This window comes from Perca flavescens, chromosome 20, assembly GCF_004354835.1.
Source record: "Perca flavescens isolate YP-PL-M2 chromosome 20, PFLA_1.0, whole genome shotgun sequence".
Lineage (NCBI taxonomy): Eukaryota > Metazoa > Chordata > Actinopteri > Perciformes > Percidae > Perca > Perca flavescens.
In genome coordinates, this window is record NC_041350.1 from 28,146,986 (window position 1) to 28,162,929 (window position 15,944).

Sequence of the window (15,944 nt, forward strand, 5' to 3'; positions counted from 1 at the left end):
GTCCCTGAATCTTGAAATACGCACCTCCAGATTCAGGGACAGTTTCTTTCCACAAGCAATTTGCACATAGAATAACAAAAAAACATAAACACTTAAGCTCCACTTGCATTTCACGTAATCATGTGCAATGCCTGTAACTTATGTTTTCGTTATTTTGCTACTTACTTGCGCGGCGCAAAGCGATTTTAAGACCGTCCAGCACCCACGTCGTTTAAATAGCAAATGCACCTGCGCCCATCTCTGCGCCCGTGGGCGTGCTGGTCTTACAGGGAGGTGTGTTCAGGTTGAATTTCATTGTATGTGCCTATCACTTGTTCAGTTGATTTCCCTGTCCAGCAGTAGCCCTTCCGTACACTCCCCTGCTTTAACTCCTATGGGATGTTACACAGCTCTACTATGTATAGCGGACTATCCATAGTATGCCTTTACAGCGTACGTGAGGAACTGTTGGCCTTGTATTGCGTTGTGTCAGGGTGAGCTGCGACATTAAGTTGTCAACAAGCCACCGAGACAAATTCCTGTACATTCTCCGCTCTGTATAGCTCAGCGGGGCGACCTTGGCACCATCCATTGCTGTGGGGTTAGTTCCCACTGTGGCCACCCATGCTGAACACACAGGCACTCACGGTGCTGGTAAAGTCTGTAGGTGTCCAACCAAACAGGACATGTAATAGTTGTGCTGTGCGTTAACTTGGACACAGGCAGTTGTAGTTCAGTGTCGATTTTCTTTCTTTTCCGACAAATCGATTAGTTGTTTGGTCTATAAAATGTGAGAAAATGGTTTAAAAAAAATATCGATCAGTGTTTCCCAAAGCCCAAGATGACGTCCTCAAATGTCTTGTTCTTAAAGATATTTAGTTTACTGTCACAGAGGAAGGAAGAAACTAGAAACTATTCACATATAAGAAGCTAGAATCAGAAGTTGAATTGATTAGCAAAATAGTTGGCGATTCATTTAATAGTTGACAGCTAATCGATCAATCGATTAATCTTTGCAGCTCTAGTTTTAATGTCATCATTTGTGCTTTTCTACACAATCAGACTTTGTTAAAATCCTTTTTTTAATGCTGCCCTTTAAAAAAAGTTAAATAAATGGGTCAAAGAGGCAGTTCACCTTAATCACAAAAATCAACTTTTTGTACCACTTACCTTATCAGAGCATACATAACTATTTTAATTCACCTCCAGTGAATTTGGCCTCATATAACTTGCAGACTTTATGCTTTAAAGCCACCTAAAACAAATATTCATATTCTGATTACAAAATACAGTTACATGCCCTTTTTTGCAGTGCATTTTTGTACTGAAAGACATCCGCAAAAGACTGTCCTTTGTCTGCTCACATCATTATCAGTGATCAAGCTTTAGTTTAGTTCTAATAGAGATGAGGCGACCGAGGCCTTATTAAGACATTTCTCTGGTTTCTCTTACCCCCCCCCACCCCCGGGCTCTGAGCTATGTGGATTCCCATCAGCCAAATTCCATCATAATATCCGTCCTTATTATGATTTCAGTACATAATTTAACTGATGGTATCTCCTATTTGGAACCAATCCAACTCTACAGCTACCTTAAATGGAAATGCACAATTTAACCCTCCTATTGTCCCTGGGTCAAATTTGACCCTTTTTCAACGTTTTTGTATATCAGAAATACGAGTTTCTTTCAACCAAATGGCCCCAAAAAGAACATGGATTTTTTATGTAATTAACAATGTATTTTTGCAAGTAAAATGAATGATCAGTTGAACTTTTCAAAACAGTTACTAAACGCTGACAGTGATTATAGATCAACATAACTTTGTCTGATCTTACCTAAGCAAAATAATTCATAATTACATTTTTAAATTTTAAACATTAGGCATAATTTCATATAAATGAGGTCTATTGACCATGTATTCCAAAAATCTGTGTACGACTAGTGGCAGTAAGTTGGTGTTAGTTGTGTATATACTAGTGGTAGTAAAAAAGAAAATCCAAAAATGTTTTTTAAAAAAGCGGCAAAAAACGTCAATGGTCATCTTCGATTCTGACCCGGGAGGACAGGAACAAGTAAGACAACACAAGGGTTAAACGCATGTGTTTAGTCTGGATGAGATGTAAGATTGAAGTTGGCAGTTATTAAGACGTTCCTTTCTGTCTTTATTGAGACGTTATCGCATGCTTCTCCTCTCCCTCCCTCCCTTCCTCCCTCCCTCACTTCTGTCCCGGAGCTTGTTTTTTTTTTTAACCCTAACCCTATCCCTAAAATCCAGTTAGCCAGTCACCATGTGGCCGCTGTTGGCCTTGAGGGAGGTGAACGGAGAGGTCACCCTCTATAGAACCAGGGTGCTGGGTGACAGACAAGCCTGTGACATGGCCTGGCTTTAGAGGGGTCCGGGGTAACACCCCCACATATACTAATGTCAAAACCTCTGCTAACCCCATCGCCACCATGCAAAAAAAAAAAAAAAAAAAATGAGGCTTGTTTGTCCAGCCCGACACAATGGAGATAAATGAAATTTCGTCACCAGAGCTCAATCCTTTTAAAAAGTAGAATTCAAAACTCATCAGTAATGTCTTTTTCTTTTTAAAAGCAATGTCCCAGCTGCTGAAGATAATCCACAGACACATTTGCACATGTGCACACAAAAAATCCCGTTACATTATCTCCAATTAAGTTGAGTGATGTGCCTAATACCATTATTTTGTCCCCTAATTTTTAACATGGTTATGCTTTAGATCCTCTTTTTCATCCTGCCGTACGTGCATTGCTGTTAGTGTCAGTATGCACTGCATTTCCCAGAAAGCCCCTGTCAGTAAAACACTGAGAAGCTCTGCTGCCTGTCTTGTCTTTGTCCTGTCAGTCATGGTGGCCAATGCTGCTGGCGATGGACGGCCATCGTGGTCCATTTGTGATGTTTTTAGCTTTTGGAAGCTGCGGGAAAAACATAAAGTGCGTCATTTGTCGTTCACCGTGATGGTTTTTAGTTTCAAACGACGCTGAGAAGAAACCAGAAATCCAACACGCTGTTGGTCACTTTTTTTTGTTTGTTACAAGAGCAATTCAATTCAATTTTATTTATAGTGTCAAATTATAACGGAAGTTATCTCAGGACACTTAACAGATAGAGGAGGTCGAGACCACGCTATCTTTTACAGAGACCCAACAATTCCCCCCGCCATGAGCAAGCGTTTGGTGCGACAGCGGCGAGGAAAACGGGCAGAAGCCTCGGAGAGACCCTGGCCGATTGGGGGAGAGGGCTGATGAAAGAGAGTCTGAGGCTACATTTACACTGCAACGGTTTGGTTTAAAAAAATGAATATCTTTTGCTACGTATACACCTTGCATTCCCACTGCTCTGGCGTTTCCGTGCCCCTAAACCGGAGACATTTGGGAACACTTCCGACCCCGCTTTGGCTTGGAATCTGCGAGGTTGCGTCGCAGTCTCAACGGCCGCGAACGGAGCCCTTCGTCAACACCGACGCTGACGCCAACGTTTCGCCGCCTGATTGGGTCTTACCGGTCGCGACGTCCCGTTCTCTGAGACTAAAGCTACTAACGTGACCACGGCAACTACCAGCAACTACTACCTCCTGTTTACCCTGGCAGGCGCATGCCCAGTATACGAGACTGTTGATGAGATATTTTGGTTTGGGCGTGTTAGTTTAAACGGAGATCAGTTCTTCTACCGGAGCTAAAACCACTTGTGTGCACGGAGATGGTTTTTGGCTCAAAACTCCGCTTAAAAACTCAAACGTAGCGATGTTTCATGAACTGGCTGAAGATTGAATCGTCATTGTGTAGACAGACACAATCTATTGTCCGGATGGACATTTTTCGTGCAGTGCATTGAGTCGTGCCGTGTCGCAGCCCTCACATCTGCCTGTGACGCGTTCGTCTGGCAGGGTCCGGGGGGGGGGGGAGGGCGGGTAGATGGGAGGGCACCCTGAGCCCTGACAGCCTGACAATGGCCTTCTAAAGACTCTATTCCTCCAACTGGGTCCTCAAGGTGAACCTGTCTTCCCCCGGCAATCCTTGTTGAAATGACAAGATCATTTTTGGATTCGACAGCCGTTGTTAATTCCGGCTGAATGAATCGCGACCGTGTCTGATTTTTGGACGGGTGACTTTTAAGTGACTTGCTAACTGCTCCATGCAGATCAGCACAGTGTTGTCCTCTCCGCGCAGCACTGCCCACCATCCCAGTTTGTCATTTTGGATGAAAGGGGCCTTTCTGAGGATGCACCGTGTTCTTCTTTGTTCCTTAAAGACAAGACGTGTTATTTTTTATACAGATAAATATAATCTCATCAGGTTCACTTCCTTCTGCGGAAGTGGATTAGGGCCACATGTGAAAAATGTATTTGAGTTTAATGTCGGAATTCTGAGTTTAAAATTAGAACATTGAGAATAAAAAGTCAGAATTCTGACTTTAAACTCAAATAAAGTTTTCACATATGACCCTAATCCTCTTCCGTATCCTACAGAACATTCCATATATTCAGTTGTATTTTTTATTTAATGGACTTTATGTTGGTTCATTTGTGAGGGATATTTTGTGTTCTGAACTTTTTAAGGTGCAGTAATGTTTCCTAGAAAGCGTTGGTGCAGGTCACACGGTTTTCAGTGGACATTCTTATGTAATCTCCCGTGATGGTCTGGATGCTTTTTCACACGCTTTTCCTCAATGTATTTCTGGGGGGAAAATGCTAACTATTTGTAGTTGTGAAAGAGAGGTAACACTTACATTGGGATTATGCAGAAAAGTATCAGCAAAATAAATCATTATCAACAACTGCAGTACGGAAACGTCAGTATTGGTAGTACAAGCAAAGCGCAAATCGGACAAATCCTCAGATTATCCAGTTTTACAGGCCGGGATAGTTGTACTACACTAACATCTTCTCAGTAGATTCTTTTCCATGAGCACGCTGGAGGTTGTTCAGACATTCAGTTCTATCTTACAGCCGCTTTGTAAGTCTATTGAGATGCAACCCAGAGAATTAAACGCTACGTTTGTTGAAAGTAAATGGAACGCTAAATAGGATGTGTGGCTCATTTGTAAAATGGAAAATTAAATTCCAGCAGGGCGACGACGTGCTGGAGCATTGTGCGCCTTCCCAGACAACTGTGGCGCTCAGGGCCTCCTCCATAATGGAGGGGCAGGGCCCAAAGGTTAAAGTTCACCTCTCTATTGAGCCATCAGACGGAGGTGGGGAGAGATGGGCGTGTCACCAGCCTATTGAGCTGGCCTGAGGCTTTGACAGCCAAAGCCAATGCTGTTGTATGCCGCCACATATGGTGGAAGGGATTTTATTGTGTTTCCGCTGAACCACGGCGGCAAAAGCGAAACAAAAGTTGACAATGTAATTATTGTGTCTCATTTCGTCCAGGGTCGCTCGGTGCTAATAACTGATTTTTCAATCCCTGTTTTGACAGGTTTCCAAAGGCAGGGCTATTAAACTGGCTCCACACTGTTACTTTTTAAGACTTTAAGCACTTTACCTCTTTGTTTTTTCCAGTCCAGATTTTAACACAGCCTGGATTGTGAGTCTCTGTAGGCCGCTTAGGAATTTCTACACTTTAGATTTAAAAAAGAAAAAAAAAAGAAAGATTATTTTTGGACTCTTTTTTTTAATTTTAGACCTTCCACGGTCGGTCATTCACCCCCCATTTCTCCCCTGTTGTTTTTACCCAAATACATCAGGGATATCACAAGATAGATTATCCTGTTTATTTGGTTTTCTCCCCCATTTCTTTCTCCTTTGAACTCTCAAACTTTGCTTTTTTTACGGTCTTCTCCTCTATGTTGATGTACAGTACATGGAGCCAAACTCAGGGAACAGACCCACCAACTCTGCAAGCTCTAATAGCAAACCCTTTAGGGCCGCGTCTATCTGTTTCCACTTTCTCTGTAGGTCAAATTAGACGGTAGCACGGATCCGGGCCACTGGTCCGCTCTGACACAGTCATAAATTCTGCTAACTGGCCCCGCTGGTTCTGACAGGGCTATTTTGCGAGGTGAAGACGGAGGCTTTGGACTATAAAGGGAGCAGAGCTTCCTGTGTTTTTTTCAGACAACTGCTACACTGCAAAAAATGTCTGTATCTTTATGAACCATTTAAGCTGGCTCCTGACTCGTGAATTTGTGTTCTGATTAAAATACTTGAAAGAATCTGCCATTGTGGTGAGGTAACCTCACTGTTTTCCATGGCAGGCAAGCAAAATCATTTTTTTTTTGCACATTTCCCCCGAGATATGTCATGCTGAATTCAATACAAATCCCAACATACTTCTCATACTCTGTTGGTTTAATGGCTCCTTCAGATGCACACTTTTTGCAGTGTGAAACTCCCTGTCCATTCCCATGGCTTGGGCCCTTCTGTCGGTCCACAGCCAAAGCCCTAAAACCTTTAAAGCCTCGTATGACTCTAACGTAAGCTCCTTAATAATTTAATTCTGTTTGGAATCTGGCATGATTGGAATGGATGGGATTATCACGTTTGGGGACTAATGCTGCAGGTTCAACAGTTCAACACAGTAACATGGTCATAAAAGCAAGTGGCATGTATGGCGAAAATGATTAAATGCGCCAAGGGAAAGACCCAAGGGAATTAAAGTGTGAACGTCCCTCAAAGTTAATAATTACCACAAACAATAGGGCAGTGGTGGCAGTCAAAGTCCAGATTTAAAAAATGTTAAAGCAAGACTGTGAAACCATTGCTGATAGTGGCCACTGTCCTCATACATGACAGATATGGAATAACCATAAGCTACTGGTCATACCAGACCAAGTCAGGCTGTAACAGCAGCATGTCGGAGTGCGTACAGTTGTATGGTTACCTCCACCAAGGAGGTTATGTTTTTGGTTCAGTTTTTCATGCAACTCGGTGGAAGGGTGCAGCATGGGCCAAGGAAGAAACCCATTACATTTTGCAGCGGAGCTGAATCACGGGGCGGCCACACACATTATTTTTCACTTACGTTAGCATTCGAGATACGGCGCTTGTGCTGCATTCATGTGGTGTCTGAATTAAAAGGAAAAATGACTTCCCGACTGGGAAAATTCACGCTGCGTTAACATTGGGAGATAGGACCTGCCTTGCCCGAGGTCTGCGCTCTCTAGTTGCTTATAAATTTAACTTTCATTTCTAAGTGGAACGTTGTGGTATTTCCTCCTTCTAAAGTTGCATAGTCTCGCTTTAGGATAAATAAAGTATTAGACGCAAAGCTTTTATCACCTTTTTGGGAAAAGTACTCATTGTGAAGATTTTTTAAATAGAATACATAACTGTATAGTGAAATTATCAAAATCCCCAAATGTGTAGGTACATAACAAGATAAAAGAAATCTGCCCAGTAATAAATGAGATAAATGTATCTCCAGTTTGGGGGCTTTCATGCTGAGAGGTTAAGTTAGAGGATTGCTTGCTCCTCTACAGATTGTATCAAAAATACAGCTGAAATTAAGCGGGGATTTTGAGAGCGTCACCGTGCCAGATTTTTCCTTGACAGCATCCATAATCATCTCAAAGTAAACGTAAAATCAGAATCTGCACAACTAACTACAGTAGTCAGCTGTATTTATCTGAAGTACTTCAAAGTACCTTAACTTAACTCTTGTGTAGTCCTCCCGAGTAAAAATGTCCGTTTCAAAGTTCTTGACGCTTTTTTTCAAGGTTTTAGTTTCTTTTTTCTGCGCTCTACACTTTTATACCTATTTTTTCAGTTATAAAAAACTGAAATTAAAAATTCTGTTAAAATCAGAGGAACATATTGAGAGGATAACCGACTGGTATATGTCAAAGTTTAGTCAGGATGCTGTTCTGAAACAGTGTTAGAGACCCTGTCTCAAAAAAACATTTGCCAGTGTGGAGCGGGCTGCCCGGTCCATGTTACCACGCAACTGCAAAAAGCACACACAGGCATAATATTTACACTGTTACATTATTTTCCGCATGCGCCTCCAAGAGAGAGAGAGATTGAAGGAGTGTATACTCTAATACAGAGGGGAGGAGAAGGAGGGAAGGAGAGTATGATCCTCAATATATATATATATATATATATATATATATATATATATATATATATATATATATATATGCACACACCTCCTACCCAAACGTGTGGGGTTAAACGTTTGTGAAAACACACAGCCCTCTCTGGGTCGGCCCATTTTCCTACGCAGGTGATGTTAAGTGTTCCACCCTGAAAAGCCTCTTTGTTGACATCACTCACTCCCCGTCTTTTAGTGATTCTGACCTCTCTCGGAGGAGTTCACTCCACGCTCGTGTCGCCGCAATGAGCACAGCATCGGCGTCTGCGCCGCATGTTTCCACTTAAGCTTGCAGAGGTCGTCCCTCTTGGCCCGCGCCCATCGACGCGTAGCAGCTTCTCTGTTCTCGCCTCGCCGGGCCGGGCTGTGCTGTGCTGTGCTGTGCTGTGCTGTGCTGTGCTGTGCTGTGCTATGCTGTGCTGTGCTGTGCTGTGCTGTGCTGTGCTGTGCTATGCTGTGCTATGCTGTGCTGTGCTGTGCTGTGCTGTGCTGTGCCGTGCTGCTCACTCTGCCTCAGAGCAGCTTCTGAATCTGTCAAGTTAGTATCTGTCCACAGCCACACCTGGTTTGAATTACTACAGTATGCAAAATTTACCCTGCGACTCCTCTCTGGGGATGGATTGCTCTTGACTGGCACAGTGGAACCAATTTCAGAGGTGCAAAAAAAAAAAAAAAAAAAAAAAAGAAAAGAAAAAATCCTGCCTCCCTCCAATGCAGAGAGAGAGAGAAGGAAATTATTTTAAGAGACTTTACTGAGCTTTCTCTTATGAAAATAATCCCACATGCAATGCTCTTTATATCAATGAGTTGAAATTACTTCTTTTTTTTCTTCTTTCCTTTATTAAAAAAGGGACAACACACATTAACCAACATGGCTAATTTTTTATCTGCAGTCCCTAGTAGGTTTATGGCTTAAAACAAAACATTAGATATGCTACATATATACAGCACATGCGCATAAAATAAGAACACATAAGCATGGACTAAAAGTAAAATGACACCAACCACTTTTCCAGATCATTACAGATGGCTCTCAGGGGCTATTTGTGGCATTCTGGTTTTTTTTTTTTAACTCTCGTCGTGCACCCTGAGAATGACCAAGTATGTCCCGTCACATTTGTTCAGAGTCAAAAACATTTCATATCAAATCTGATCCAGAGTCTGCAGCCGACACCTAATGGGACTGCTCTCTGCTCCTTTTCAGTACTTTGTGCTGTGGGCACGCAGAGCCGTCCCATCAGGACGTGTGCACCGTGTCAAAAGTCCCGTCTGTTCTACGTCAAGCAGAACGCAATTAATACCAGGAGGTTTAATTTGCGCCACCATTTACTAAAATGTTTGTTCAAAAAGGGTTTGCACCTCGGTAAACATCGGCGCACACTGCACGCTCTGTCCTACCAACCTGGCTGCTCTGTGATGTTTTATTTCAAGGGTTCGGGTTAGGTGAAAGTGAAAGCATGATATATAAAGTCCGGAGATATATACAGTAGATAAACTTGGCTTGATACTGTATGTCTTCATAAGTGGAAATATACTGAATGAGCGCTTGTCTATCAGGCCTGAACATAAGACACCAAACTCCCCGTGAGATTTCACGAAAAATGCTCAGTATCCTCACAAATGTCGATTGTGTTGTAATGACATAGAATGCCGGTTGTGTTCTGTCCCCCCCCCCAGTTGAGACACCAACAGTGGAGTCTGGTGATGGAGAGCGCCGTGCCGTCAGACCGGGGAAACTACACCTGTGTGGTGCAGAACAAGTACGGCGCCATCACCCACACCTACCAGCTGGATGTGCTAGGTAAAAAAACACGGAATCATTTGCTCTCACTTCTACTTAATTCTGTGTTAACAACCAGTACATTAACACCCCCCCCCCCCGCACAGTACGTCTCCATTTTCCTGCAGCACATCATTCCCATGCATGACTCGTGCTAATAGGTCCCTGCTTTGTGTCTCAGAGCGTTCCCCCCACAGGCCCATCCTGCAGGCAGGCCTGCCAGCCAATCAGACGGTCGTGGTGGGCAGCGACGTGGAGTTCCACTGTAAGGTGTACAGCGACGCCCAGCCCCACATCCAGTGGCTGAAACACATCGAGGTCAACGGCAGCCGCTACGGCCCCGACGGCGTTCCCTACGTCAACATTCTGAAGGTGGGTGTGCGGCTCGCAGCTCTGACGAGTCTACGGACACGGAGAGGAAGTTTCTCCAGTCCACCGGAACACATCTACACATTCACGCTGCCAGTCCTCGACGACAGAGGGAGCTGAGTCTTGCCTCGCCAGACCGTCCTCCACAGCGCCGCGGAGGAGGGTCTGGCTAGTCCACGCAGCATTCCGGGATGGGCGAAAAACGTGCTCTGGTTTATTGGCATTTGTGCCTCTGTAAAATAGCCTCGGGAAGGAACTTGGTTTTTTTATACTTCTGGATCTCACACTTTCCCATGTGCCTTTTAATAGTCTTCCCTCTAGTCCATATCGACAGCGTTTCATTTCCGGGATTGTTCAGGTGCCGCTGGATGTCCCTCATTTTGGCCAGATGTCCGTCACCTTCCTCTTCCTTTGTGTCGGCATTCTAACCTCCGGTGGATTTGTGAGGACTATGGTTAACTGCTCCTCAGATCTCTGCAGGGTAAATCCAGACAGCTAGCTAGACTATCTGTCCAATCGGAGTTTTCTGTTGCGCGTACACATGTTCCACCAAAACAAGTTCCTTCCCGAGGCTATTTGGCAGAGTCACCGAGCCACCGTTGTTGCGTCCGGAGCTTATCACCGCCAACGACGAACACGATTGGTTTAAAGAAGTGCAGACAACCCAGAGCGGGTTTTTTTTCTTGTGTTGTCTTCCCATCCACCATGAAAAAAAAAACATTTGTTAAAGTTGCCTTTTTCAAAGTTTTTGTGTGCTTTGGTCACTTTTTATCAACATTTGTATGGCTTTTCCCAGACGTTTTTGTGACTTTTTCAGTGTTTTGGGCACCTTTTTTTTGACGTTTTTGGTGCTTTTGCTAAAGTTTGTAGGTCTTTCAGTGTTCAGTGTTCAGTGACAGTTTTTTTTCATTGCGTTTGTTGCTTTTCCTAACGTTTGTCGTTTTGATTTTTTTTTTTTTACATTTTCAGCGCTTATTTCGACGTCCCATATTTTCTGTTGTAAAAAAACTTTGAAAACGGGTCAAATTTGACCCAATGACAACATGAGGGTTAAAAAAAAAAATTCTCAATCACAAGCACTCTTCCTCTTGAACCGAAGATGAAATAAACGCAGCATTAGGCGGTTAATAGTTTTCGGAGCGTTTGCTGTTGTTAAAGAGAAACTCCTGGAGGAGTCATCACCTCCCCAGGGCAGCGTTGGCGTTCAAGAATAGAAAGCATTCCTCACCGAGGAGGACAACACCCTAACCCACTGGGAGCCGTGTTTTTTTTTTGTTTTTGTTTTTTTTATATTTGGGGTGAATAGAGGAAGACTCCCATTGAAGAAAAAACAAAAAACGAGAAGGCCCTTTGCTTTCTTATTTGGCCTCTCCCTTTTCTTTTTTCTGCCTCTAAAGAGAGCGAGGGAATAAAACAAACATCTGGTTTGGACTAAGTTAACTGCCGTGGTGGCGGCAGCGCAGGGAGAGCGAGACGGGCTGTGTTAACCGCCGCTGCCGTCACATGTGCTGCGTCGCGTGGTTTCAAGAGGAGGAGGAGAGGAAAGAGGGAAGAGGCACCCAAAAAAAGCCATGGAAAAAATGAGTGGAGGAACACAAGCAAGGGCAAAGTCAGCAGGGAGAGAGAGAGAGAACATTTGTGACAGAGTGGTGGTTAAAGATGGAGGGCGAGAGACTTGGAGAATAAGTGGCAGGGGGTAAAGAGAGACAGAGACAGAAGGGACGAGAAAGAAGGAAAGAAAGAAAGAAATAAGAGGTGAAATTGACACAAGAGAAGCAAGAGAGAGACAGAAGTGGCGAGAAAGGGAGGGAGAGAAACAGGACATTGGAATCTGAGACATTGCTGTTCATCCTGTTAAGATGATGGAGGCAAGGGCGTAACTTTGGGTGGGGGGTTGAGATCTCCACTTTTGAGCAAAAATAGAAATTTTGGGTATATAAAACACATTTCCTGCATACTGGTGATTTTTTTTCTGCAGCAATTTGTGCCTTTTCTGCATGAAGTTAGGGCGCAAATGTCTATATTTCTGTAAAGGGTTGTGACCCCCTCTCTCCCCTGTAAATTAAGCCTATGGACAGAGGTCTACTTTATTCAGCAGTGAGTGGAAAAATATTGATATCAAGGTAGAAGAGTCTTTCTCTGCAGCTGCCTGCATGGATGATGGGTTATTTTTGCAGTAATTAATTATAGTTGTGAGCACGAGGGGCGCTCATTGCCCCCGCGTCTCACTGATGGATCCTGTAATGAACTTCATAATGTTTTTTTTTAGTTTTTTTTTTAATCATTTATTAGATAGAAAATAGAATAGATTTTTGCAATGAACAGTTTGCATGATAGGACACATTTAGGGGAAACTGATTGTCTGAGGATTATTGTGGCTCTCCTCTTTTGCAACAAAAAAGTAAAACACATCAACACGATGTGACATTAAAATAGCTGTCACGACTTAAAGGAATCCTTTGTAATATCCTTCTTCAGTTTCTTGCCATAAACTAGATGAGAAGATTGACACCGCCGCTCTCATATAGCTACAGCGGCACAGCGTCTTAGCTTAGCATAACGACTGGATACAGCTAGCCTGGCTCTGTCTAAAGGTACCAGCTAACGGCCCTAAATGTTGAACTACTCCTTTTAAAACGGGCTCATTCGCGGTATTTCATGATGTATGCGTGAAACAGCCATTGATGGTCGTTTTTTTGTGATGATTAAGTAACGGCTTTAGTACAGCGTTCCAAGAAGACGGAACAAGACGCCCCTTTAATATCTCTCTGTTTGTTTAACCTTTTGCGCGCCGTGGCGTTCCCGTACACGTAACGGCGTGCGGCTCAGGCGTCAGCCGCGTCGGAAGCGTCACAGAAATGTTTCTAGGTCCGACTGCCGTCGCGACTTTTACCGAAAAGTGACTCCTGTAGCCCGATCCGCGCCTTTTAGGAACGAGGTGCATGTCTGATATAGAGCGAGAGAAAGAGAAGAGGGAGAAAGAGGAGGAGAGAGACAGGCCAACAGAAAGAAAGAAAGAGAGTGAAGGGGAGAGGGGAGGGGGGTAAAGTAAGCCTGTCAGCCCAGACTGCGGCTCCACGCTCTATTTTAGACTACCACATAATTGAAACAGTATTTACTGAGATCTGTGTGTGCCTCTCTCTCTCTCTCTCTCTCTCTCTCTCTCTCTCTCTCTCTGGCCTCACCACAGTTCATTCAGCCTCTCTGCCACATCTCCTGTGTGGCATATACTGTAGGAGTTAAATACAGCTGGGGGTGGGAGGAGGGGGTCATGCAAGATTTTATTTTTTTTTTTCGTTGAAATGCCTGAATTGCTCCTTTGATGCCTGGAAAAAGAGTTAACGATGAGCGGCTCGGCCCGTTGTGGGGAGAGAGAGCGAAGGGGGGTGGGGGTGGGGGGGTGGAGGTGTCTGGAGCCGAGCCCGGGATGTTCATTAAGCAAACCGTAAAACATGATATGTTTTCTCCTTTATGTGCTTTGCTCGTTTAATTATTCATCTGCCAGGAGAGCCTGTCTCAAGCAATGTGTGTGTGTGTGTGTGTGTGTGTGTGAGCACCCAAGCGCACACACTTTGAGATGATTGACACGCTGAAATGCCTTTAATCTACCAATAGACAGCTTGTGTTACGATTTTTTCGTGTGCGTATGTGTTTATGATCTTACGGGTTTGACGTTGTAATGCTTTTAATCTCACAAACAGACAGCCTGTTTCACTGTGTGTGTGTGTGTGTGTGTGTGTGTGTGTGTGTGTGTGTGCGTGTGCGTGTGCGCGTGCATGTTTGCATGTGTGTTCTGTACATGCCACGGGCCTCACTGTGCCTCTCGATTTTCCCTTCACAGAGTGTTGTCAGTAAACACACCGAGGCCCACAGTAAGTTGAAACTGTCCAACGTGACAGAGAAAAACGCCGGCAAGTACTGGTGCCGCGCCTCCAACTTTGTAGGCAAGTCAGAGAACGCTTTCTGGCTTAAGATACACAAAGCAGGTAAATCCTGAGCTCCGAGCGGCTGCCGCCGTCACCACATTTGATCCTCTGCTGTGTCCTCTTCTCATCTCTGCGGGGCTCCTCTTGGTTGCGGGTTGGATCGGCTCACTGGCTTGCTAACGGGACAACACACACACACACACACACACACACACACACACACACACACACACATTCCTCTGCTAGAATTTAAGTTCCAATGTTCACGTTCTGTGCCACTTTGTCTTCCTCCCCGATCAATTACGCTTTTACCTGGTGTCAGGTAAAGCGTTCGCTGGTTTAATTTCACGTGTGTGAAAACTCTTAACTCTTCCTGCAATGTCTTCATCAATACTCTAATCAAGTCCAATGTTTGTCTATTGCTGAGCGCTAAAACAAGTGATAAAAACTGACATTGCAGTAAGAATGAGTTCAACCTGTCTCAATGGCTTCTTTGGCAGTGTGGTGAAGGTGCCGCTTGGGTGTTTTTCAGGTGTCGGTGTCGGTGCTGTCGGCCAAATAAAACGGCACTGCTGACTCTTTCAGATCCTCCTGTCCTCTCCTCCAAGCTGGCGTCATTTGGTGTTTCCTCTAAGAAGCTTTGGGGCTCATGATATCTCTTCTCTCTCTCTCTCTTTCTTTCCTCCCTATTTTCTCCCCCATCCTCCACAGACGGCAGGTATTAACACTACAGATAAGGAGCTAGAGATTCTCTTCTTGACCAATGTGTCTTTTGAGGATGCGGGCGAGTACACTTGCCTGGCAGGGAACTCTATCGGCTTTGCTTACCACTCTGCCTGGCTGACGGTGCTTCCAGGTACATTCCTCCTCTCTCTCTCTCTCTCTCTCTCTCTCTCTCTCTCTCTCTCTCTCTCTCTCTGCGGGTCTTTGGACTTTTGTCGGCCATTTCTTCCATCGCAAATGCCATGCACTCTGTGAAACTACGATTGCATCTGTACTGTTTTTTTTCTTCTTTTGCTCAGTAAGCACATCTTTGACTTCTTTTTCCAACCAAACGATCACACGTTAGCGCAGATTGTTACTTGTTAACGCGTTTTTAAGTGCGTTGAAGCTGTGTCACGGCCCCTGTAATTGGACGATCTGAACGTGTAATCCAGCCCCCCCGTTGCAATACGTTTTTTTAATCAGCGCAAATTGTTTGAGGAAATGTCTCAAGGCTACGAGGCACAAAGTACAATAATTATCTCCCGAGGGAGAAACATATCGCAGGTGCAATTACCTGCCGCGGAGATAAAACTACAAGCTCATTACTTCTGATCTGTTTCTTTTTTTTTTTTTTTTTTTTTTTTTGATTTATAGATGTTATTCCATAGACAATTGCTTCTTACAATCTGTTCAGGTAAAATGTGCTACTGAGCAAAGCAATATTCATCTTTTAATCACAAAGAAGAAATATTTTCAGTGAGATTAGGGGCGATAAAAGTATGAATAAAACATCAAAATGATCGTGTTTTGACCGACCGATCCCATGCTCGTGACCTCCTCCTCCTCCCAAAGCAGTGAGCCCAGAGAAGGAGGACTACTACGCCGACATCCTCATCTACGTGACGGGCTGCGTGCTCTTCATCCTCGCCGTGGTCATCGTCGTCCTTTGCCGCATGCGGATGACGACGCAGAAGACGCTGCCCACGCCGCCCGTGCAGAAGCTGTCAAAGTTCCCCCTCAAGAGACAGGTAACAGAAAGTAGATACAAGATTCGTATGAACACTTTCCCCTCTTTTTTCTGTCTCTCTGTGTTTAGTTAAGCTTGATTTAATACACTACCTTTGGTC

General features: G+C 44.2%; 1 protein-coding gene across 5 annotated transcripts in view; it reads left to right on the forward strand.

Annotated features, from left to right (window-relative positions):
* Positions 1-15,944, forward strand: part of fgfr3 (fibroblast growth factor receptor 3) — an 85,503-nt gene that overhangs the window by 52,472 nt on the left and 17,087 nt on the right. For 4 of the 5 annotated variants that reach the window (XM_028565587.1, XM_028565588.1, XM_028565590.1 and 1 more), the window contains 4 exons: positions 9,715-9,838; positions 9,999-10,189; positions 14,824-14,968; positions 15,670-15,845. In XM_028565587.1, coding sequence (XP_028421388.1) covers positions 9,715-9,838; positions 9,999-10,189; positions 14,824-14,968; positions 15,670-15,845 — 636 coding nt within the window. The remainder of the gene's footprint in view (positions 1-9,714; positions 9,839-9,998; positions 10,190-14,823; positions 14,969-15,669; positions 15,846-15,944) is intronic. The other variant, XM_028565589.1, reaches the window with a different exon arrangement.